Raw genomic sequence first — 22144 nt, forward strand, 5'->3', positions numbered from 1 at the left:
CCCACGCTACAGTGGCAATGACTCGCGGGTGCTGATCATCCTCAGAGTCAACTCGAAGTTGACGCATTTAGGATCGGTCGTTCCGCGTGTGGGTTCTCGGTGTGATGGGGGAGGTTCCTACTTGGCGGCATGGACGGCAAGCAACGGGGTTGCTATAAGTTACTTGGCGGCAGGGCTTTTCAAGTCGTCAACTCGCGCAGCTGGAGATCGTGTGCGCCCCGAGAGCACTAGTTTGCTCGGCTGGAAATGTCGCGGGCAGACATCTAAGTAAGCTGTACTTTACAGGGGTCCGTCGATGTACCGCGAGCTAGAGTAGCTTCACCTGCTGGATAGATACAAGCAGCCGTACAGATGAGTGTTCGAGCTCACGTAGTGACACGTACTTTAGGCAGAGAATTCGAGTTTGCATAGCAGCGTGTCTGGAGCGAGATTCTTGAACTACTGCAGGATGCTAGAGTGATTCAAGATATACGTCGGAATGCATCGTGATGGAGGTCAGTGACTCAGACTCTGAGGTGTGGCATGATCTCCTAGCTGATGCGGCAAGATAACCCAATATCATTGCATTGCAACAGTATTCTTTGGCAAGCAAGAGGTATATTAAGTTCTGAGGCATGACATACATTGCATCCTGCGAGAAGTTCAAGGGAGTTAGAAATCGCAAGCCCACTGGCCAAATCTGGGGCGAAACGCCAGCAAAGCGCCCACGCCTCGATTTGGAAGTTATTTAGGTTCTGCCGAGAAAAGAGCCATTCTCTTACCGCTAACTCAACTTTGACGCTCAGTGTGCGAACACCTACGGTACGACCGGACCTTGATAAGACGTATTAGCCACAACAGAGCGGATATCCATCGTTGACGTGGTGGAGAATATATATTCAGGCTTGTCCTTTTTCGTGCCGATTTTTTTCCGCCTCGCGTCTAGTGCGTGGTGGATATCCAGCTACTGCGTACTGCGACCACTTCTTGTACATTACGGCCTAGAAGCATCGAGAACCATGACTCTGTAAAGCATATCATAGAATCATATCTCCAAGATATCTATCTGCTCAACGTGGATATTGTAACATCTTGCAGTGACAAGACCATGTCTCCGGAACTTCTACAGGGATATCTTTGCCACCACCGAGGATATAATGCGCGTAGCAAGGAGTGCCGTTCCTCCAAACCCAACCGAGACGAATCTTGGTCTGCTTCGGTTAGTGATCGCATTTAAATAAGAAAATTAGCACCGTGCGTCCCACTGTCTTACAAGTACACCCTCTAGCTGACACCTATACCATAGTGTACACCATGAAGTGGTGCCAGCTTCCACAGGAAATGCGCGAATATATCATCGACTGCGCACACTATGACCTCCCTACACTTTTGAGCTGCAGCCTGACTTGCAGTTCGTTGCTCGACCGTTCGCACAGTCATATCTTCCGCGCCGTCGACCTTCGTTCTGCGATAAACACCGACAGGTATGCACAATTCGAGGCACTCCTCGACGCGTCGTGTGATATCCTCAGCAATCCCGAGGCCCATGCAAACGACCACGCCATCTCCCATTACGTGCGCGACGTCACCATCGACTGTGCATGCCTAACAATGCCAGGCGACGGCGGTGTACTGCGAATTTTGCTCAAGCTCGGGCGCGTGGAGCGTCTCAGGCTGCAGGACTGCGTGAGCTCGCGATTGCTGCTCGACTGGAATCGGGACCTTTCTGAGTACTTCCCAAACGTCCAAAGTCTGCACCTCCTCCGCGGGGCGTATGACGGGCGCATCCTCCGGCGGATACTCCTGGCATGCCCCAAGCTTCGTGCGGTGCATTTCATCAACGTGAAGGTAGAGCACATCCCAGAAGAGACGCCCCGCAGCGAGAGCAACCACGGATGTGGGCGCTCGCACGAGGTCAAGCTAGACACTCTCGCCCTCGGATATGTCCACCCAGTAGGGCCGGCGCTGGACACTTCCCTCCCGTGGCTGCTGCAGTCTCCGTTCAAGCTATGCCTGAAGAGGCTCGAGCTGACGTGGTCCCCGGCAGGAAAGAGTGTTCAGACCCCGCTCTGGATCACCGCTCATGAGCTGCTCTCCAAAATGAGCGCAAGTCTCGAGGAGCTCGTTCTCCTCCATTCTGAATCGCATATCTGCGGTGCGCCCTCGGATCTCTTCGATCTGACGGCAAATACGCGCCTGCGGTCGCTCAAACTATGCGTACCATGGATCGAGGAGATAGTGGGTCCAACAGCCGCTTCACTGCGAGGAGCGATGTTTGGTTTCGGGGCCGCAGAATGGATCCGCGCGTTCTGCAAGCAGATCCAGGTGGGCTTGCCTGCCCTCCCTCATTTGTCCCGGGTGGAGGTCGAGCTCAAGATCCGCTACTCCGCTTCAGACGGTGTGTGGGATGAATGGCTAGAGGACCGCCGCGAGTACTGGGACGAGATCCGAGAGCAGCTCACAGCGATAATCAATCAGTGCAACGCCGATCGCCCCTGTGGCAGTGACTCGAAGAGGGTGCGGGTCATCCTCAGAATCAACTTTGAAGTGAACGCCGGGGACGACCGCAAGCCGTTTCAAGTGTGGGTGTGCGCGGCAGCGGAGGGGATCCGAAATATGTGGCACCACTTTTCGGGTCGTCAGTTTGCGCAGCTGGAGATGGTACAGTCGTGCACGTACCTGTCGGAGGCAGCGGCGCACGAGGGAGTACCGACGTACGGCGAGCATCTGCACCCGCTGCATTGCTAAAACGCCCGCTCGTTCGCACAGCGGGGAACGTTGCATGTAGGCATTCAAGCGGGCTGCGCTTGAAGGAGTGCAGTCGATGTGCTGCGAGCAGCTTCATCTGCTGGGTAGGTAGAAGTATTAAGGCGTCATTCATACGGGCTCAAACTCGCGTTGCTGCCGTACCTTTTTTGTAGGAATTAAGTTTGTCTGCCCTGCGTTCGACGGAACGTTGTCGATACGCGTTGAGCGGCGTCATCTCCTGTATAGGTAAAAGCATAGCAGGTCATTCATGGGTTCAAATTCCTGTCGTTACCGTATCTTTTGCAATGGGACATACATAATTTTTATACCCCGCTTTCATCTCCATCAATGATTGGCGAGCAGCGGCACCTGCTAGCCAGTAAGTACATAGAAACAATCCGGTGTCACTCAAGCGTTCAAACTGGCGTACCTCTTTCAATGGAAATGAATTTGCATGCTGCCACCCGCTTTTGTTTTGGATGGGGGGGGTTTAAAGCATCACGACATCCTCCACGCGGGTCGCTACCGCATCTTCCAATTTGAATGTCCCGGATTGATTTGACTTGACGCGGAGCCATCGATCTTCGAACCAGCAACTTCGCTCACTGAATAGGTAAGAAAGAAGCACCACCACCATGTCAATCACGCCTGCTCAATTTCGCACCGCTACATACTGCACCTTTTCGGATTTGACATTTTCGGCGAGCGGGGCCTTCGTCCGCCGAGCAGACAGAACGCATCCGCTCAGTCCTAGTCAACCTCAACGCACCTCCAAATTTCAATTTATATATACCCCATCGACACTTTCGACGCGCTACACCACGGGAGGGCAGAAGAGGTGGCGCTGCTGCGTCGTTTTTACCCCCGACGAAAATTTGTATACCCTGCGAGGGAAGCGCTCGCCACCGACGCGGACTGCCAGTGGGGTAACGACACTGAGAAGCGCAGTATTCGAATCGGCGTCGCCAGCGGAGTACCTGCAGAAAAGTGGCGACACTTGAGGAGTGGGTCAGACGAATTCTGCTGTGGGGATAGATCCTGCACTCGAAAGAAATCCACTTTGCAAACGAACTCGAATTTGAACGCAGGAGTTTTTCGACGCTGATAATTTTGTGTAGCACGCTTTTTGCCGATTGGTGTAAGCTCATATCGCCGGCGGCATCCACCGGCAAGCCACTCTGCTGCACTGTCCAGATCTCGTAGGCCCGAGGTATCCACCCCGATAGAAGCAGCAGCCTGGTTAACGCAATGATGGCCTCGAGTCATCTCCTCTCCCACAGGATCGCCCACCTGATCAGCAAGCTTGATACTCGCGCGGTGTCGCCTATCAATATTGAGAACAATGAGTGTCGCGCGCCCCCCACTTCTCACTCGCATCCTCGCGACGAAGCCTTCACGCGCGCGCCATTGCAGCGCGAATCTGTACGCTCAAAGACCCCAGAGGATAAGATTATGTCGTCACGTACAGGTACAACACACGCGCACTTCCACACGATCGAGGACTCACAGGCGCACAACGTATCCAAGAAGGCGCCCAGCAACCTCGCCCCCGCGCCCGCACCCGCTGTCCCTGTACCCCTTCCCGCTCCCGCTCCCGCGCCGGCAAGTCCAAGCCGGGGCGCCCCGCTCCGGCCTGGACTGGATCCTAGAGGTCGCCCGAGGCGTTGCCGGCGACCCAGCCTGCGACGATGCGGTCGACGGCGGCGCCCTTGTCGGGCTCGTATCCGAAAAAGTAGAATGCGCTGCGGCGCTGTATAATCGCGAGTATCTGGGGGATATATGCCCTGAAGCTCTGGAAGAGCAGGAGGGAGACGACGCAGACGACGAGGGCTGCAGCGCGAGTCAGCACCGCAGGAGACGGGTGGGGCGCAGGGACATACAGACGAGGACGCGCTCCCAGGGCTCGATGCCGGAGAGGCCCATCGTGGTCTCGAACATGATGCGCTTGCGCCAGAGGAACCTGGCGAGCGGGTTGGGCGGTGGGCGGTAGTAGAGGGTGGGGCCGAAGACGGCGGCCCAGTTTGAGGGTGTGGCAGTCATGACCTCGAGGGAGTTGAGGGGCATGGAGAATACGGCGGGTATCAAGGGGAGGAGGGTATTCTTCAGGGTGCGGGCAGGGTGGTCGCGCGGCGTGCTGGCGGGCGTTAAATAAGCGCGGACGGAGGGTGGGCCGGACCACAGGCGAGAGAGAATAGCGAGAAGAGGGAGAAAGAGATGAAAAGAACGGCGACGGTGGGAGACTGCGGACGCAGGTGCTGGGTACATTTAAAGATGGGCCCTTCTGCCAGCGCGGGTGATCCCACCCAGATCGACCCTGGCCCCCATTGGCCCCCCCCGGCGCCTATATATACGCACGGACGCCCGCACGTGACTCTGCTCTTTCCTCTCCCCCTGCGATATTCTCATTCTTTCTCCGGCTCGAGGCAACCGCTGCAGGGGAAGAAGAACCACCACAGACTGCCTCGGAACAGGAGAAGTCTTGTGCTGGCCGAGCGAGCTCGTCTGCCCCTCTGGCTGCTGCGCACTATCCCAGTCGGCTCCTCGTCCGCCAAGGCCTGTGCCAGAGCTCGCTGCCCTGCGCTAGCCCCGTCTGCCGACCCGCTCCGCAGCACTGCGCATCCACCACCAACCCTATCAAATCCTCCGTCCCTTCCCTTCCCACCGTGTCCTCCTTTGGGCCTTGCGCGGCTTCTCCGCGCATGTTGCGGACGCACTGTGGGCGTGCTGCCTCATCCCTGTCGTCATACCTGCGAAGCCCGCCCACCTATGGCCGCCCGTTGATTACATCCGAGAAGCACAGCTGTGACTCCTCGGACCGTCCGCGGATTGCACAGCGTTAACGTGAGATGTATTTCGAGCCAGATGCTGATGTCGCAGAAATAGTCTCCGGAAGTAACACGTGCCTCATAGATCTGATCTGGGCGTGGGTCCTATTTTTGAAACATCAAACAACGCATATACCCAATGCGCGCTGCGATCGCGGTCGTCGACACCCCGCTCACAGCGCCCGCGTTGGCCTTGCGACGGAGATCGTGTGCCAGACTAGTCTCTTTGGCGCTCGTCGTGGACAGCGTTGGCGATGGCACCGAAACAGCTAGACTGCTGCAGATTGCACTATTCGTCGCGCGTGCCAGGATATGGATATGGCGTGGGCGGCAGTCATTGGCTCCAGTTGAGTCGAGGTGCGCCAAGGTACGCGATCGACTCAGACGAGCGAACTCTTCTGTATCGTCGGTTTGGACGTACAGTAGTCTGTACGGACCGGAATGCGTCGTTCCGACTTGTCCGGAGGCTCTCTTCTAGGTGAAGTCGAGCAGGAGAACACTCTGCATATTTCACGTATCCTCGTTTTTTGAATGGATAGAGAACGCGATACTGCAGAGGTCCCGCCTTCGGATGCTAAATGCTGATTATGCTTATCGCGTTCAGGCCGTCACCTTCGCTTGAAGCCCTCCCGGATTTGTGTCGCTGAATGAATATCTTAAAGTCCTGCCAGTCTCAAACCATCGCCGTTCGTCGCTTCGCCTGACGGCGCGCTCGCTCTCTGATACGACCATTGATCTACTCCCTACCCCCTCCACAAACCTTCGTGTGTTCATCCAGATGCAACGCGTATAACAGGCTAGATCTCTCTCTGAACGAACACTACACAGGTCCCGCTATTCACCAATCATTAGGATGCGCCTCGTCGCCTTCCCTCGAAACCCGCCCGGATTTATATCGCCGAGTGAACGGCTTAAAGATCCGGTCTCCCAATGTCACCGTTTGTCGTTTCGCCTGCACGCCTGAATAATAAGTGTATCGATCCCGTCGAGCGCATTGGCGGCCCCCTGCGCACCACGACGCCCGCCGAGCCTTCCAGCCGGCGTCCTCCCGTTCGTTATAGGAGACAGCTTCCGTTCGCGTTCATCACCCCGTTTCGCGCAGGTCCACTGTGCGCCTTCCGCAGTCCACTCTTCGAGGACGGCGGCGACTCGGCGCGAACGCGCCATACGGAACGATCGTACGACGTGCGAACTGCCGCGGTAGACCCAGAGCGCGATTCCCGAGCGCGCTCCGGCCGTGTCGGCGCTCCGCGCATCATCACCACCACCACGAAGACGTGTACATCGTGTCTGACGATTCTTCGTATGTACTCTTTTCATGCTGTCGATGCCAGGATACCGAACTGTGTCAATAAATGAATAACAGTTACAGCATACCTGCTGTGTGAGTTCATCTAAATGCTCACCTACAGTTTCTCCTTGTGCTAAGTCGAATGTTTAGTGGCATGCCCGAACCGATCGTCCGATCGCGCGAATACAATCCTGGGTATCCATCGACGTATGCGCTTCCCGTCGAAAGGTATGTCTAGTTATGCCGTCGTCTATCAAGATGGAGTACAAGCTTCTGTGCAGGTACAGAGACTATGCCCCTCCTTCCGGCCCTCCACTATTCCCCGCACGCTTCCTTCCCGCGCGCCTACCCTGCTCGAGAAACCCACCTCTCTTTGGGTGTTTCTCCAAGTGGAAAAGCGAGTGCCCGTTCTTGTTCCCGAGTTGCGAAGCCGGGGGTGATGCTGGCCCCAACGCAGGAAGGAGAACCGTGTTTTGTGCGCAGGCTATTCTGCGGTGGGCTCCCGGGTGTTTCGAGTTTGCGCTCCCCGGGGATGCGTGGTCTGTTTTTGTTCCGGTGCGCGGGTCGGAGGAGGGGATTGATGGCTCGGGCGGAGCGCTCGGTTGAATTTAAGAGGATTCGCCAGTTGGAGCCAGCGTCGGGTTGATCAGATCGCGTCAGAGGTGCGAACCGCGGTTTGTCTGCAGCGTTACTCCGAGTCTGCGACGGTTGGGGTGAGCGCGGTACTGGTTGCTCCGCGGTGTGTCTCCCGCGATGGGTGTTTCCCGAGCTCCACTGCGTGTCTTGATTTTTTTGTTCCGGCGCGGTGTTCGGTAGATGGGATTGGTGACTCGGGCGAAGCGCTGGGCTGAAGAGGGTTCGTTATTGTAACTTCGGGTGAGCGTCTGCGTTATCGGATCAATATATATTTTTTGCAGCGAGATACTTGGAACGCAGCGCTCACCGCGGGCGTTCCAGCAGGCTGGAAGACACACCGTATACCTGTGCGGCGGCGCTTTGCCGTCGTCGTGATCTTCTCGGTGGATCAGCGCGCGGGCCCAGGGTTGCTTCGAATCCGCCCGAGTAACGTCTGTGTCTGTGAGGGATCAGCGCGCGGGACCGCGGTCTATTCAAATCCGCCTGTGGTCAGTGTAACGTCGCTCCGAGTCGGTGAGTATCCGTGTTACCCTTCTGAATAGCGGCTCGCGAGCACTTGTTTTTCTGAACTGCCTCCCCGACTGGATCCTGGAGAAATCATATGGCGGTGTGGATTTTCGCCTTTTTTCTGAGGAGAATGGCTTTAAGCTGAAGGACACCGTACGCCTATGCGGCGGCGCTGGGCGGACGCGACATGTAATGATATTCTCCGTAAATAACCTCGAGGGACTAGTAATGTCATCCCGAGTCGTTGGGTAACCGTGTTGCCATCTTTAGTGGCTCTCGAACACTTGCTTGGCTGGACTCTCTCCCCAATAGATCATGCCGCAGAGAAATTATTAGGGCGCTGTGTTTTTTGAGGAGATTGGCTTTGAGCTTGCAGTCGACGTCTCATCGGCTTTGCAACCATGCTGGTGTGGAATCAGTGCGGAACCAAGCTCTCTTGTTTGTACACGCCCGACTGCGCCGCGATCCTACGATTGTCCGGCGAGTCAGTATTAACTTCATGGAGCGCCCACTGAGAGTAACAGAGGCGGAGTTGCCACAGACTCGGAGCAGAGAATATATGCACACACACTCCGGCATGTGCTTCCATTTCGTCGGACCCAAATGTAAAGCCGAGGGCTGGCTTTGCGATAAAAGTGGTATATTCCAATTTGTGGGGGGACCGGACGATCCGACACATGGCGCAAAGTCTAAAGATCTAAACAACTGACGTCAACGATCCTGATTAATATGATATCTGGATGGCGGAGGAAATATGAACACGATCAACGGCGTCGTCACATCCGGGGATACCAGAACGCACGGCCCGCGCGATCTCTCCACCGGCGTCCTTATTCATCAAGCTGCGCAGGCCCGCTTTGATGTCTGTATCCGACGGAATTCGCGTGCTCAAGGATCCGGTGGCTTCCCACGTTGGCTCGCGCACCAGAGGGGAGTGCAAGAGAAAAAGAGGCGGTTGTACAATATGGGAGCACCAAGGGAAGCGCGTCTGCGTGCGGGCGGGTTTGCGGTCCAGCTGGAGCTCGAACCCTTGCAAATGGCAAAGACATGACAAAAAAAACGGCCGAGGGCCCCAATCCAGTCTGCTCTCCGCCCGTCGTACGGGCCCAAGGTGACGTCTACGACGGGTGTTCGCCCGGAGGAACGGTTCGAGTCTCCGCGTCAGGTCCAGCCACTACGCAGCATCAAGCTTCGCATGTTGATTAGCAGCGCCAGGACGTGCGATGTTCTTGGGGATGACTTTCGCGTACGACGATGAGGTTCTGGAGGGTGCACGTGCCTAGTACTGTCAGAATTGCGACTTACTGTTGTAGACCCCGTCTGCTTCGAGCGGCAGGGTTTCGAAGAGGGACCGGGCTGCAGCCTTTGCACGGAACTCTGCATGCGAGACAATTTAAGACGCGCGTTCTCTAATTGCCGGAATTATTCAAGAGTGGCGTTCCGCTGTGTAAGACATCTTCAGAGAGCTCCGACATTGGCAGGGAGACCACGGATGCCAGTGGTGCCTGTGGCGCGATGTAAGGAAAGAAGCTGCACGTCAAGGAATTGCTAGTGGGTGAGATATGTGGGGCGTACGGCTGCGAAACGTGGAGTGGGTCCAGTCGCACAATAGTTGGAAGGTGTGACGGCAAAGGAGGAGCTTTTTTTATGCCTCCCCAGTGCAGTTTACACCGTCAAGATGACAGTCCCAAATCCTGAGCAAAGGTGCATTCTTGTTCTGTGGTGCGAGTTATGTCACCACCACCACTGCGCAGCCAACAATCTGTTATCCTGGCAGTGATAATTTTTACTTCACCCCTTCGCTTCATGGAAACTCTCAGCTGACTTGCTGAAGAGCAGTAGTCTGAAGTTTGAATACTGAGGTGGCAGCGCTTGAAGGACCGTGTCCTGGTTCCAGCATGCAGCCAGCGTAAAACATAGTGTAATCGGTTAATTGTAAAGATTGACATAGCGTGGTCTGTGGAGAGGGTATCGCAGTGATGAGAGGGTGGGTTCAAGTTTGTCCAGAGTCACAACAGGCTGGAAAGGCCCATCATGAGGGACGTACGATCTAATCTTATCTCGATCTGCCAAACCATAATATAGGGCTTAATTGTCCTAATCCGGACATCATCACTCAACTACTACCGTCTTCCACCGTGAACAACATCCCGAATCTCCTCCAGAACACGCTACGACCACGCCATGGTAAGCTTCATTTCTTTCGTTAACAACACTTTAAGTTTTACTGACTCGTACCAGAGTGACAACGCTGGTATTGAAATGTTGTATCCGCGGCACGCAGGCGGACGACGCTGACCTGGGCGTAATCTGAATATAGAGTACAAAGAAGCGTTCGCGCTCTTCGACAAGAAGGGCACAGGTGCAGTGCAGCGGGAGGTACTCGGCGACCTGCTGCGTGCCTTAGGGCAGAATCCCACGCAGGCGGAGGTCGCAGAGATCATTGCAAGCGCACCTCGGGATGGTGTGTCCTTTCATTGGAGCCGCGCGGGGTGCATGCTGACCGCCAGTGTCGATGTCCGTCTTGCGTGATTAAACACTTCTCTGTGGTGCTGTATGTGCATGGTGGATGTACTCAGTGGACTACAAGGCGTTCTTGACGATTCTGAACCGGCCAGACGGGTTCAAGCCCGCAGGCACACCTGGTGCGTAACAACGCGTTTTGTCCTTGCTTTCGCTCATACAGCGTGATGTGCGCGTTAGACGAGTTTGTCCGTGGTTTCCACGTGTTCGACAAAGAGGGCAATGGGTACATCGGTGCGGGGGAGCTGCGGTACGTACTCACGCAACTGGGCGAGAAGATGACGGACGAGGAGGTGGACGAGCTGCTCAAGGGTGTCCCAATAGGCGCGTAAGTCGTCCCTCATTCTCGCGCGATATATCCATAGTTGATTCACGGTATGGCTTTCCAGCGATGGGAACGTTAACTACGAATCCTTCGTGCGCACTATTCTGAGCCAGTAGCGCAGCTGTTGGTTGTCTGGCGGTGATTAGTCTGGAAGCTCCATGTATCAATATGCAATACCTTTTCCGACGCTCTGATACCGATATCGTCACCGTTCTCGCAGCGCTGATTTCGCGTCCGCTTGATTGGCTACCCTACGACTTACGACGATTTGCAAATGCTAGTGACAGGAATGGAGGAGTGGACATTTGTCACAGTGTGCTTCTTCCACTCTTGTGGCGTATGATGCGTAGAATGGATTCTTTCCGGTACGTTCGTGTCGCATGTGGCTGTGCAGCGGGCACCCACCCCCCTTGCATTTTTGAGCACTATTCCAGGCTTCGGAACGCGCCCATGGCGACGCCGGGCTCAGTCATGCAGTACATCGTGCCGGAAATATCATGCATATCATTGATACAGATGCGAGTAGTGAGTTTAGGACGTGATGATGGCCCGCCGAGGGCGCGAAACCAGTAATACAGCGTGAATGTGCCACTCTAGCGAGAAAACGGAACCCATCTAGGGCACCTTGCCCGACTGACGAACCACCTGCGCCATAGGGCACTGCGATACTGATAATAAGTATAGGGGCCCCGAGCCCATAACCATATGTGACCAGAGAGAACGAAACGAGGAACTCGAAAACTTGGATGAGAAAGCGAGAGGAACGGCCCACCCGGGGCCCAGATGAATGAAAGATTTCGTAAAGCGCTGTCGGAACGATGGACAGCGCGCTCAGTTGGCGATGTAGGTGCTGCCGAGGCTGGTCAAGCTGCCATCCGAGTTGACGAGGTTGCCAACAGTGTCCATGAACCACGCGTAGCCCTGGATGCCCGGCTGGCTGTCGAGCCAGGGGACCATCTCGGCGAGGAACTGCTGTTGCTGCTCCTCGGACCCGGTCGCACCGAACTGCAAAGCATACAACCATGAGCGCTGCGCGAAGCTTGAACGAAGGAAACACACCTCAGTCACGAATACGGGCTTTCCGCACGTGGAGACCGCGCCGGAGATATAAGACTGGTAGTACGCCACGTTCGTGGCAGAATCGTAGATGTGGATTGCGCACGCGTCAACGGTGCAGTCGGTGCAGGCGTCAAAGAATTGCTGCAGCCACGCGAGTCCCATAGGCGCACCGCCGTTCGTGACCGCGGGGGAGATGAGCGTCGCCTTGCCCGCGTACGGCTCCATATACGTCTTCCAGAGTGTCGCGGCGTCCTGCGGCGAGATGTTGGACTGGGAGCTCAGGTCAGGCTCGTTCATGCTACATGTGCGTACTGGGTCAGCTATGAACGACAGTGCATATGATGCGGAGCATACCCCAAGAGGATCTCGGCACCATTAGCAATGGCAGCATTGGCGTTGTCAAACCAGACCGAGGTGTAAGAGTCGGCACCACCCCAGAGCATGGGGAAGTACATGACGTTCTCAGGGATCGTCCCAGAGTAGCTCGATGCCCAGTTGTACACCCAAGAAACTTCACTGAGGTCCACACTCATCAGCAGATCATTCGCGGAAGGGAAAATTTAACAACATACCCGGAGTTAAAGCCATCAGTGAGGGACGCGTCGTTAAAAGACAAGCCACGCTTGACACCGTTCGCGACGGATAACGAGTCACCGGTCTTATTGCCAGAGGTAGGGGTAGATGTAGGGGTGGCAACGAGAGTGGGTGTGCTGCTCAAGCTTGAAGGAGTGAAAGAGTGAAATTCCGGCAGTGAAATCAATTATTCTGTACACTCACGTTGCAGTCGGGGGGCCGTAGGTAGCCGACGGACCGCGACGACCATGTCTCTTCACCATCCTCTGGTCGTGTTGCGCTTCAGCGGCAAGAATGAAACAGGCAGAAATGAGCGCAGCAATGAACTTCATCGTAGTCTATGCTTTGAATCACGGAGAGAGCGACAGGAATCAGAACTTTTGGAAAAGAAAGATGAGCTCTTCAAAGAAAGAATGTCGTGCCGGTACGTACGTCGGCAGCGATCCACAGACACAAAGGCAAACTTGAAAGACGGACGATGTCAAGGAGAGGAGGGGGACGTAGATCTCGGACATGTCCACCCTTTTTATTGTGGGCGCATACATTTGGGGTTGGAGGTTCGAACAAACTTCCAGGGACACGGTTGCAACCGGGCAACACCGATGTTGTTCCCTCAATTGCCTCAACCCGTGTGCCTTTCATCCCCTGCCGCGAGTTCATTCGGTTATTGTAGTACTTAGACTTACAGTTCGCTCAGACAAGGTTTGTTCGCCGTCGAGAAGTTTGGGAAAGTACTGACACACCTGCAGGTAGATTCTGCAGTTCCCGTACCGCAGGTCGAAAAACAAACTTTGTTTTTCATCCTTTACGAAATTTATGCCAGCACTCGAACATTGTCTGGTCGCGCAAGGTCAATCAAGCTTCATCATCGTTGATATCGTTGTAGTTAACGACTACGGAGCGTAAGCGTCACAGGCATGCGCAGAGATAAGGATCTCTTGATGCTCAGTTGCGATATAGCAGGAATGGACACGCGGGTGCAGGCCGTCGCTCCCAGCTATCAGGTTTTCAGACCTCACCACGCATTTCAGGTATCATTTCTCTGAGGGAAGGCCATTCTAAGATTCTGCACTCCAACGACGTACACACACACATATAACGGTTCATTCTGTTGGGAATGCTCGACACACTTGGGAGCTTGCCAGCTTGGGCGGCTGTACATGATACTACTTGGTATTCCAGCGCCTTCCGGTGACGCTGGGATGCAGCACGCATAGGCTCCTGGGCTGGATATCGCACATGTGATCACTGGACGGAGGGGTGTTGTCGCGAACTCTCTGCTGTCCTCTTCCCGACCTGCACTCGGAGGTTGGACGAGCCCTATACACGTTTCGGTGCATGCGGTTTGCGAGCCCATTCTGTTCCTCGTCTTCTCATCCAGTAAGTCAATTTAGAACCAGGAAGGATCCATCCCTGAAAGTATTACCTCAGCTGGACGGAATGACCGGCGGAAATGTTGGCCTGCACTTTACCCGTCCATTCCATATCGTGTGAGGTGAGTCTCGAATGGTTTGGGCGTCTAGGCGAGCCATGTCAGGATATTGTTTCTCACCAGCGTCGTCCGGCACTCTCTATTCCTCCCGTTTTGATTCGCATCACTAGAGGTGCTTCTCGAAAATGTGGAGGACCATCCGTGTAGCCCGTGAATAAGCGTCTAATGTCCCGCTCCCTTGGAACCCAGCCTGGCGAGAATTTATGTAGCCCGAGACGCAACTTCACGATTCGTTCTTGTCAGAGTTTCTCCGGGTAACCTGATTAGTTTCTCCTTGTCCTCATTCTTGGACAGCAACAATGCTGGCGAGTAACAACTTGTCAGATTGTGTTTATCCTGCTGGATGGTCATCGCGGTGAGTCGTTCCAACACTTCGAGTATTCCACGCTTCGTTCAGCCACCTTGTCGAAAACGGCAGATGCACAGCACCAAACGCCACAAACGCAGACAGAGTTCACGACTTGGAAGCACCTCCCGGTTATGAAGCGTTAAATGACCGTGCGCCATTGATGCCATACTCCACGGCATCCTGGTAAAGACATCGCGTGTTCATGATGCACTCTTGGGTGCCACATTACGTCAAATGCGAGGATAAACTTCCGGAATTGTGTTGCCCCAGCTCGGTCTGTGTTCTTCTCGCGTATCTGCAGAATTCACTGGTCGCACTGCCGTCGTTTCTTGCGGTAAGCATTGCACACCCTGCAGCTGTTTACGCTCTTCTTTCAGGTCTTCTGCACACGGTGCAGTAGTAAACAAGCAGAGAATTTCCAATTGTTTTCGAGGAATACTGCGTCAGGTATGCTTGCGAACTCGCGCAAGAGGACAAGCCTTGGCGGGCGGCGCTTGAGAATCCCATTCTCTCGTTCGGCTCTTGACGAGTCTTCAAGCCTCAGCATCGATAGAAGTGTGTCTGATACTACAGTTCCAACTCAGGAGTCCCCATCTTGTGTACTGCGTAGGCGCCGGTCTGGAGCAGCCGGTCGTTACCACGGATAGACGATCACGAAGGCCAAGCACAGATTAGATCTCTAGATCCAAAATCCAAAATCCAAAATCTAGGATTGGCTCCTGCCGCATGCCTGGAGACGGCATTGTTCTATACCCTGGTACCGAGGCTCCTTCCACGTTGTAGGCGGTCACTGTTAGGCCTCAAAGCAAACCTTTAAATTTGCTCAAACGCAGCAGGAGACTGCGCAACGTCCCTCTTTTTTCTCCACTTTCACTCTTTCACCATGGTCGCGTCGACGATCGTTTCGCCTTCTTTTCCGTCGGGCTTGGACCTGGCTGCTGCCACATTGTCTGCGGCCACTACAACCAAATCTTCGTCTGCTCCAACTCCGGCTTCGCTGGCTCTCGACCTCGATGTCATCATCCTGGGCGTCGTTGCGCTCTTCATCCTATTCGCATTGCCTGGCGCAGTGACCCGATCCCTTCATCGCTCGGAGTGGAGCGAAGGCCACCTCTTTCGCTCGGTCGTCGTCAAAGCCCTACGCCATTCTTTTGTTTTGAACCCGAAGCTTTCGCTCGTGGCGCCCACTTACACCGGGCAGAGTTCTCGCGCCGAGAAAGGTGCTCTTCAGTCTGATGAGAGCAACACATACACTTCGCACGCGCACCTCGTCCGCGACCCTTACAGCGGTGGTGGCCGGCGGCGCAAGTTGGACCCCCCGGCCCATATGCCTTCGTGGTCCACTATGCTCCCTGGTGTCACCTCTATCTTCAAGATCGCCATACGCCCTGGCTTGTCGGTCGGTAAGGCCGTGATACTTGCTCTGTATTTCGGCCTTGTGGTCGGTTTTGGTTTATATCGTTCAAACCCATTTGTGGACTTCAACCAGTCGGCCTATATTGCGACAAGTCAGATTCCTGTGGTCATCATCCTTGCGGCGAAGAACAATATGCTGGGAGCGATGATGGGCTACGGTTACGAGAAGGCACATCTTGCCTTTATTTTTCTTCATTGTGCTTGAACTGATCGACGTCTGTAATCCTGTAGCTCAATTACCTGCATCGCTTTGCCGGCTATCTGTTTGTTCTCGGCGTGAACGTCCACGCTATCGGATATTGTGAGCTAAAATATTTTGTTGTTGATTTATCTGAACAAACTGCTCGCAGTTTACAAGTGGTCTCTAGCAGGGACACTGCTTAAGGATCTTGCGGATCCCACCATCGCTTGGGGGTTTGCCGCCCTTCTTGCTGCGGACATTCTCGTCCTTTTCTCATTCAAATTCATTCGGGACAAATTTTTTCCTTTCTTCTTGGCATCGCACGTCATCTGCGCAGTCGTGCTTCTGGTAGCGGTATGCCTTTAGTTATGATTTTGAGTGTCTTCTAATTTGTAATTTCAATTCCAGACATACTTACACGAGCAGTTCCTATGGCCGTATATTGCGGTTGCGGCGGCTTATTACGGCCTTGATCGGATAATGCGCATCGTCAAGACGCGTTATTCGACTGCGCGTCTGCTTGTGCTCTCAGATCTCAACATGGTCCGCGTCGAGATCCCCTCCATCAATGCAGGTTGGCGTGCGGGACAGCATCTGCGTATCCGGGTGTTGTCCACCGGGATGGGTTGGTTTGGGTGGGCGGAGAATCACCCATTTACGATCGCCAGCGTCAGCAGAGTGGGTCCTTACGCGATTATCCTAGTGTTGTGCGTTGACTTTCATTTGTCTTGAAGAGCCCTGGTGAAGAAGGCCTCGTGCTGCTATGCAAGAAAGCGGGTGACTGGACTGGTCGACTCGTCGAGCTTGCCAAACGCGCAGAGCATAGTGAGGCTTGTGAGGTTCACACGAGGGTGAAAGTTCTGGTGGAAGGTCCATATGGTGAGTTCGCGCAAAGATGACTTGTAACATTTGTTGACCCTCACTTGGTGGACAGGCGGACATGGTCATGCGATCCTCCCCAGCTATTCTGGAGCCATGCTCGTTGCAGGTGGTAGCGGTATTACCTATGCCCTGTCTACAGCGCAGGAGCTCATGCAGAAGGAGGCGGAGGGTTCCAGCCGCGTGAAGGTAGTTGAACTCGTCTGGAGCGTTCCGGATCCTGGTACGTCTTCCCCCTTCTCCACAGCACTCTGACAGGGATTGATCTTCTGACCCGCCTAGTATGTTTGGAACCGCTTCTGCCCCTATTTTCGAGCATGCTTGCGCAGGCCCAGTCGTCCACGACGTCCTTGCGCATCTCGGTGTTCTATACGCGGGCGCCAACATCCCCGGATGCCTTCAAGGCATTCCATTCGCTTCCGCAGGGTCTCACGCTTGCTCCTGGCCGTCCGCGCCTGTCGAAGATCCTCGACAGCGTCATGGACAGAACGATCTCGCACGTCGGCAAGGGTCACAAGTGCACCGGGGTCGCTTTGGGCGTTTGCGGCCCCCTGGAGTTGGCAGAAGAGGTGACGTCGACCGCGCGGTCTGTCCATGCTGACAAACGTCAGGCTATGGGGGGTGTAGAGGTGCATGCAGAGTACGTGTCCACCGTTTCGTCTCGTACAGAGTCACGAACACAGTTTTTCCAGGGTTTTTTGAACTCGCACTTTTTCGCCCAACACCAACTGCGATTGCTGCGTTGCTAACTTTGTTTTGTCGACTCGCCGCTCCATTTATGCGGTCATTCCTTACTATTCTGTCAACCTCTGGCAAGTTGGAACTGCGGGACAGTCTAGACGCGGTGCGCTGGCGTATTCTTTTTCTGTGGACGTTGCTATGGTTTCCCAATTATCTGCGCGTAGATTGATTGGGTGCGCTCTTTACCCTAGCACCGTGTACGTATCGTTAGAACCTCACAGTCACAATCAATTCTGAACGAGGTCGTTCAAACGCATTCGTAAGCAAATTGGCTTTGACATGTGTCACAGATGTAGGTTTTATTTCTAGATAATAGTTGGTACTCCCATTCGGGAGTCTCTGAGACAGCTCAAGCGCAGTCCGACAACCCTTAAGGTTGTGGTCTCAAATATTCCTTCCCGGTCGACTTGGACTAGATTCATTGCGGGATAGTTGCCATAAAAAGCCAATGACCTTCCTATTTCGGTAAGTACTCCTTTTTTGACGTGCGTCCAATGTGCAGAAGCTACTTTCTTCCGAAACACTCCTGATTATGCTGTTGAAGACAAATGAGATATCGCGGCACTCAGGAAGAAGATATAAGAATCACTTCTTCCCCCGTGGACTTTCCTTCCTACTACCACCATCTGCGACTCACTCACGATATCCCGCCCCTCTTGGTGTTATCGTCACTTCCACATCAATGTTCTAAAGCTGTCATCTGTTGGTCACCCTCTGTCGCCATGTGTACGACTTAAAAATTATCTGGCTTCTCTGGCTTAAGCTTGCCGCGTCTGCTGTATTGGAGGCTTGTGCTCAGAATCTCCTAGGAGCAAATATTTAAAACGTGGGTCTGACTCTCTTGACTGACAGCGGTGCCTTACGATTTGAGTCACATGTGGTTGCCAAGTCTGCGCCGCGAGCAACAGGCCCCTCGCAAGATGTGTGCAAGATGCGTGTCTAATGGCTTTCTCTGCGCATATGATATGCATAGAATCACTTCAAGTCGCATATAGCTATCCCGGGCGTATACGGACCGCTTTACAAGATGGTACAACTATCCGGAGTCCGTTGCATTGCAACACCAACCAGTTATACTACAGGCTACGAACGCAAAAAAGCCAGCCTTGATTGCGAATATCCTTGATTCATAACGGATCGTGCTACATCTCGCCTTTGGCTAGTCCATATTTATCCTCACCGCTGGGAGTGTTGTGCAGGAATGGCTATCGGATGCTGATACGCCTTCAAGTTCTCGTTTCTCAAGAGTTAACTCGCTTCAGCTTTCGGGACAGGGGAAGTCCTGCCGCCATCAATCCTCGTTTTGGAAAATACAAATTCATGACTGACTAGAAACCAACTAGTCAAGTGGTTGGTTGCTAACGTTGTAAAACTCGTCGCTACCTCTTATATCTGTGAGTGGGTAATCACGTCTGATCTTTTTGATGCGTATCTCACTGGTATGGGCATTCTGCATGACAGAACTTCCGGTACTCTGAACTGATACAGACCAAGATGTCCACTTTTGTAACGCACCTGTCGAACAACTAGAAACATCTTGTCTCCGTATTGGAGCCCTTTACCTAGAAATTGGATGCTCATGTGCATGCCCACATCCAACTTGCAAGCGCCAGCGGCAGTGAGCACACCTGAAGCTCCCACCAGTGAGTTTTCCTAAATTTTGCTCGTCGTTCACATACGTATCTTCGTACTCTGGGTGTACTTGATGCAAACCTCACAATCTAATGATATTCTACGGCCTGCAGAAAAAAATGACCAAGTGTCGTATATTCAACGGGATCAAATCCAAGCTACCTTGCAAGGTCTCTCCACCCTCTTAATTGCTGCATTTTACGATTCCCCTGTTCCTTCCGTACATCTGACCAACAAATTCCGACTTGGCCTACAACATCTTAAGCTCATCTGTGCGGTAGAAAGGTCTCTCACCCGGGGAGGCGGCGCTTACTTCGTCAAGGATGAAAAAGGAAATTCAGAACCAAAATACTGTCAGACCAATTTCTGCCGATAAGATAATAGCCCCGGCAACCTCTTTCATTTTCGGACGTGCATGGAGATCGCGTTGTTCGTAACACCCAGCTGCAGGACGCTAGTCGATACCTTCACCTGGTCTACCACTCTTTCACCCTCCCTTCAACATGGCCGCGACCACAACCGCTTATACGTCCGACACGACCCTTAACCAGGCCAACTTGGTATTCGACCTCGACATCCTCATCCTATGTGTCGTGGCTCTTTTCGTTCTTCTTGCCCTGCCCGGTGCTGTCTCCCACTTTGCGCGTCGTTCTGAGTGGAGAGATGGGCATTTCTTCCGGTCTGTTGCCGTCAAACCTATCCACCGTCCCATGATGTTCGACCCTAAGCTGTCACCCATCAACCCCGCGCACATCTCTCGCATGGCCGTCGATCCGTTCTCCGATGCACATCAGGAGAAGCATGCAGGCCGGTCTGAAGACGACCACACGTACAGCTCTCACGCTGTCCTCGTGCGCAATGGCTCCGCCTCCAGCACTAGCAGCGGCCGTGCCCGTCAGCAGAACTTCCCGACACACATGCCCTCCTGGTCTACTATGCTTCCGGGCCTCACTTCTGTCTTTTCTGGGTTTATCCGCCCTGGTCTGTCCATTTGCAAGGCTCTACTTCTCCTTGCATACCTGTTGGCCATAGTCATTTTTGGTCTTTTCATGTCTAACCCCTTCACGAACTTCATTCGTGCTGGATACGTTGCGGTGAGCCAAATTCCTGTGATCGTTATTCTGGCGACAAAGAACAACGTACTGGGAGCCATGATTGGCTATGGATATGAGAAGGTGTGTGATGTTACGCTCTCGTTCTTAATGGGCACCGACCGCGTCGCAGCTCAATTTCTTGCACCGTTTCGCCGGTCGCTTGTTTGTCCTGGCTGTTAATGTACATGCTATCGGGTATTGTGAGTAACTTTGTGTATCCACTAGTTCTGTGTTGAAGTTCTGCCCCAGTCTACCAATGGACCGCTGCTGGGACTTTCCAGACGCAAATTGCAAATCCCAACATTGCATGGGGCCTGGCAGCGCTTATTGCTGCCGACATTCTTTACGTCCTGTCTCTCAGCGTTGTCCGAAACACTTGCTACCCAGTGTTTTTGACTTCGCATGTCGTCTCCGCTATTGTTCTGCTGGGTGCCGTGCGTATCCCAATTGCTCACCCTATGTGAAGTTGCTGGATCTTGATTTCTCAGACATGCGCACATGAGCCATGGACGATACCATACGTCGCCATTGCCGTTGGGTGTTACGCGTTTGATCGAGTGCTGCGCATCGTGAAAACGCGCTACACGACGGCACACCTCCGCACGCTCACAGAACTTAACGTCACCCGGGTCGAAATCCCGACGATCAATGCAGGTTGGCGTGCGGGGCAATTCCTCCGCATACGCGTCCTCTCGCGTGGGATGGGCTGGTTTGGCTGGGCCGAAAGCCATCCATTCACTATCGCCAGTGTCAGCAGGGTGCGTCCGTCAGCATCTCCGTGAGAATTCTCAATAGTGATGTCGTGCAGAGCCCTGGCGAGGAGGGTCTCGTGCTGATGTGCAAGAAAGCAGGAGACTGGACTGGCAAGCTGTTCGAGCTGGGCAAACGTGCAGAATATGGCGAAGCTTGTGGCATCGGACGGGACGTCAAGGTTCTTGTCGAAGGACCGTACGGTGGACCCGGTCACTCCATTGTTGCCAGCTTCTCGGGTGCTATGCTAGTTGCTAGTGGAAGTGGTATTACGTACGCTCTCTCTACCGTGCAGGAGCTGTTACAGAAGGCAATGGAAGGAGCCAGCCGTGTGAGGACCGTCGAGCTCGTCTGGAGCATCCCTGATCCCGGTACGCATTCGACAATTTTACTGTGCTGCACGTTACTGACCTCGCAGTTTAGCACATCTCAAACCGATGCTCCCGCTGTTCTCCAGCATGATCGCGCAGTCGCAGTCTGGCTCGACATCGCTGCGCATCTCCGTTTTCTACACGCGTGCTGTCACATCATCCGACGCCTTCAAGGCGTTCAAGTCGCTTCCCCCCGGTCTCACCCTTGCTCCTGGCCGTCCGCGTTTGCCGAAGATCCTTGAAGGAGTCGTTGATCGGACGTGTAAGCTTTTCGAGAGGCGCGGCGGGCGTAGTGAGCGTGACGGTCCGTTGACCGGTGTTATACTCGGCGTGTGTGGTCCCCTCGCGCTGGCCGAAGAAGCTGCGCGCGCCGTTAAGACCGTTAGGTCTGAAAGACGCCAGGCCGTTGGTGGCGTTGAACTGCACGAAGAGTACGTTCTGGCTATCTGATTGGGCTACGTTGTACTGATCAAATGAGCAGGGTTTTTGGGTGGTAGATGCCCAATACTCAACAAGCAGAGATACCATTTGTTCTGTCGTTTTCTTCAGTGGTTCACTGCTTGATGCATGTGCATCTTCTCTCATCCAGCGCACTGCCTGCTGGGTTGGGATATTGTCGCGGGTCCTGTTGCCAGCTCATCAGCAGCTGTCGATTTTAGGTTGACGACCATGAACGACGTTATGGGTTAATCTTCGCAATGTATTTGTAGCTTTATCCATCATTTATAACCATACCCTGTAGTCTGCAATTGCAATCACTAGATTTTGTTTGC

General features: G+C 54.0%; 8 protein-coding genes across 8 annotated transcripts; 4 read left to right on the forward strand and 4 right to left on the reverse strand.

Moving 5' to 3' along the window:
- Positions 1-2394: 2394 nt before the first annotated feature.
- SCP_0601510 (hypothetical protein) lies at positions 2395-2824 on the reverse strand (the record flags this gene model as incomplete). The annotated part of the gene is made up of 2 exons (XM_027759285.1): positions 2395-2606; positions 2659-2824. The coding sequence occupies 2 exons, from the start codon at positions 2822-2824 to the stop codon at positions 2395-2397; spliced, it is 378 nt and encodes a 125-aa protein (XP_027615086.1).
- Positions 2825-4372: 1548 nt separating this feature from the next.
- SCP_0601520 (hypothetical protein) lies at positions 4373-4992 on the reverse strand (the record flags this gene model as incomplete). Its single annotated transcript, XM_027759286.1, has 2 exons — positions 4373-4557; positions 4608-4992. The coding sequence occupies 2 exons, from the start codon at positions 4990-4992 to the stop codon at positions 4373-4375; spliced, it is 570 nt and encodes a 189-aa protein (XP_027615087.1).
- Positions 4993-6482: 1490 nt separating this feature from the next.
- Positions 6483-7283, forward strand: SCP_0601530 (hypothetical protein; the record flags this gene model as incomplete). Its single annotated transcript, XM_027759287.1, has 3 exons — positions 6483-6855; positions 6919-6936; positions 6994-7283. 3 exons carry the CDS (start codon positions 6483-6485, stop codon positions 7281-7283), a joined length of 681 nt encoding a protein of 226 aa, XP_027615088.1.
- A 421-nt stretch (positions 7284-7704) lies between these two features.
- Positions 7705-8080, reverse strand: SCP_0601540 (hypothetical protein; the record flags this gene model as incomplete). The annotated part of the gene is made up of 3 exons (XM_027759288.1): positions 7705-7727; positions 7818-7948; positions 8010-8080. The coding sequence occupies 3 exons, from the start codon at positions 8078-8080 to the stop codon at positions 7705-7707; spliced, it is 225 nt and encodes a 74-aa protein (XP_027615089.1).
- Positions 8081-10170: 2090 nt separating this feature from the next.
- SCP_0601550 (Myosin regulatory light chain cdc4) lies at positions 10171-10950 on the forward strand (the record flags this gene model as incomplete). Its single annotated transcript, XM_027759289.1, has 6 exons — positions 10171-10173; positions 10228-10240; positions 10307-10450; positions 10566-10631; positions 10690-10837; positions 10899-10950. The coding sequence occupies 6 exons, from the start codon at positions 10171-10173 to the stop codon at positions 10948-10950; spliced, it is 426 nt and encodes a 141-aa protein (XP_027615090.1).
- A 715-nt stretch (positions 10951-11665) lies between these two features.
- Positions 11666-12798, reverse strand: SCP_0601560 (predicted protein; the record flags this gene model as incomplete). Its single annotated transcript, XM_027759290.1, has 5 exons — positions 11666-11839; positions 11894-12191; positions 12248-12409; positions 12466-12612; positions 12671-12798. The coding sequence occupies 5 exons, from the start codon at positions 12796-12798 to the stop codon at positions 11666-11668; spliced, it is 909 nt and encodes a 302-aa protein (XP_027615091.1).
- Positions 12799-15190: 2392 nt separating this feature from the next.
- SCP_0601570 (incomplete iron reductase) lies at positions 15191-17485 on the forward strand (the record flags this gene model as incomplete). Its single annotated transcript, XM_027759291.1, has 8 exons — positions 15191-15892; positions 15955-16024; positions 16074-16258; positions 16313-16582; positions 16639-16783; positions 16839-17006; positions 17066-17423; positions 17476-17485. 8 exons carry the CDS (start codon positions 15191-15193, stop codon positions 17483-17485), a joined length of 1908 nt encoding a protein of 635 aa, XP_027615092.1.
- Positions 17486-19659: 2174 nt separating this feature from the next.
- SCP_0601580 (incomplete iron reductase) lies at positions 19660-21868 on the forward strand (the record flags this gene model as incomplete). The annotated part of the gene is made up of 7 exons (XM_027759292.1): positions 19660-20331; positions 20381-20450; positions 20500-20684; positions 20739-21008; positions 21059-21371; positions 21424-21802; positions 21853-21868. 7 exons carry the CDS (start codon positions 19660-19662, stop codon positions 21866-21868), a joined length of 1905 nt encoding a protein of 634 aa, XP_027615093.1.
- Positions 21869-22144: the final 276 nt, after the last annotated feature.

This window comes from Sparassis crispa, assembly GCF_003851025.1.
Source record: "Sparassis crispa DNA, contig_000005F, whole genome shotgun sequence".
Taxonomy (NCBI): Eukaryota; Fungi; Basidiomycota; class Agaricomycetes; order Polyporales; family Sparassidaceae; genus Sparassis; species Sparassis crispa.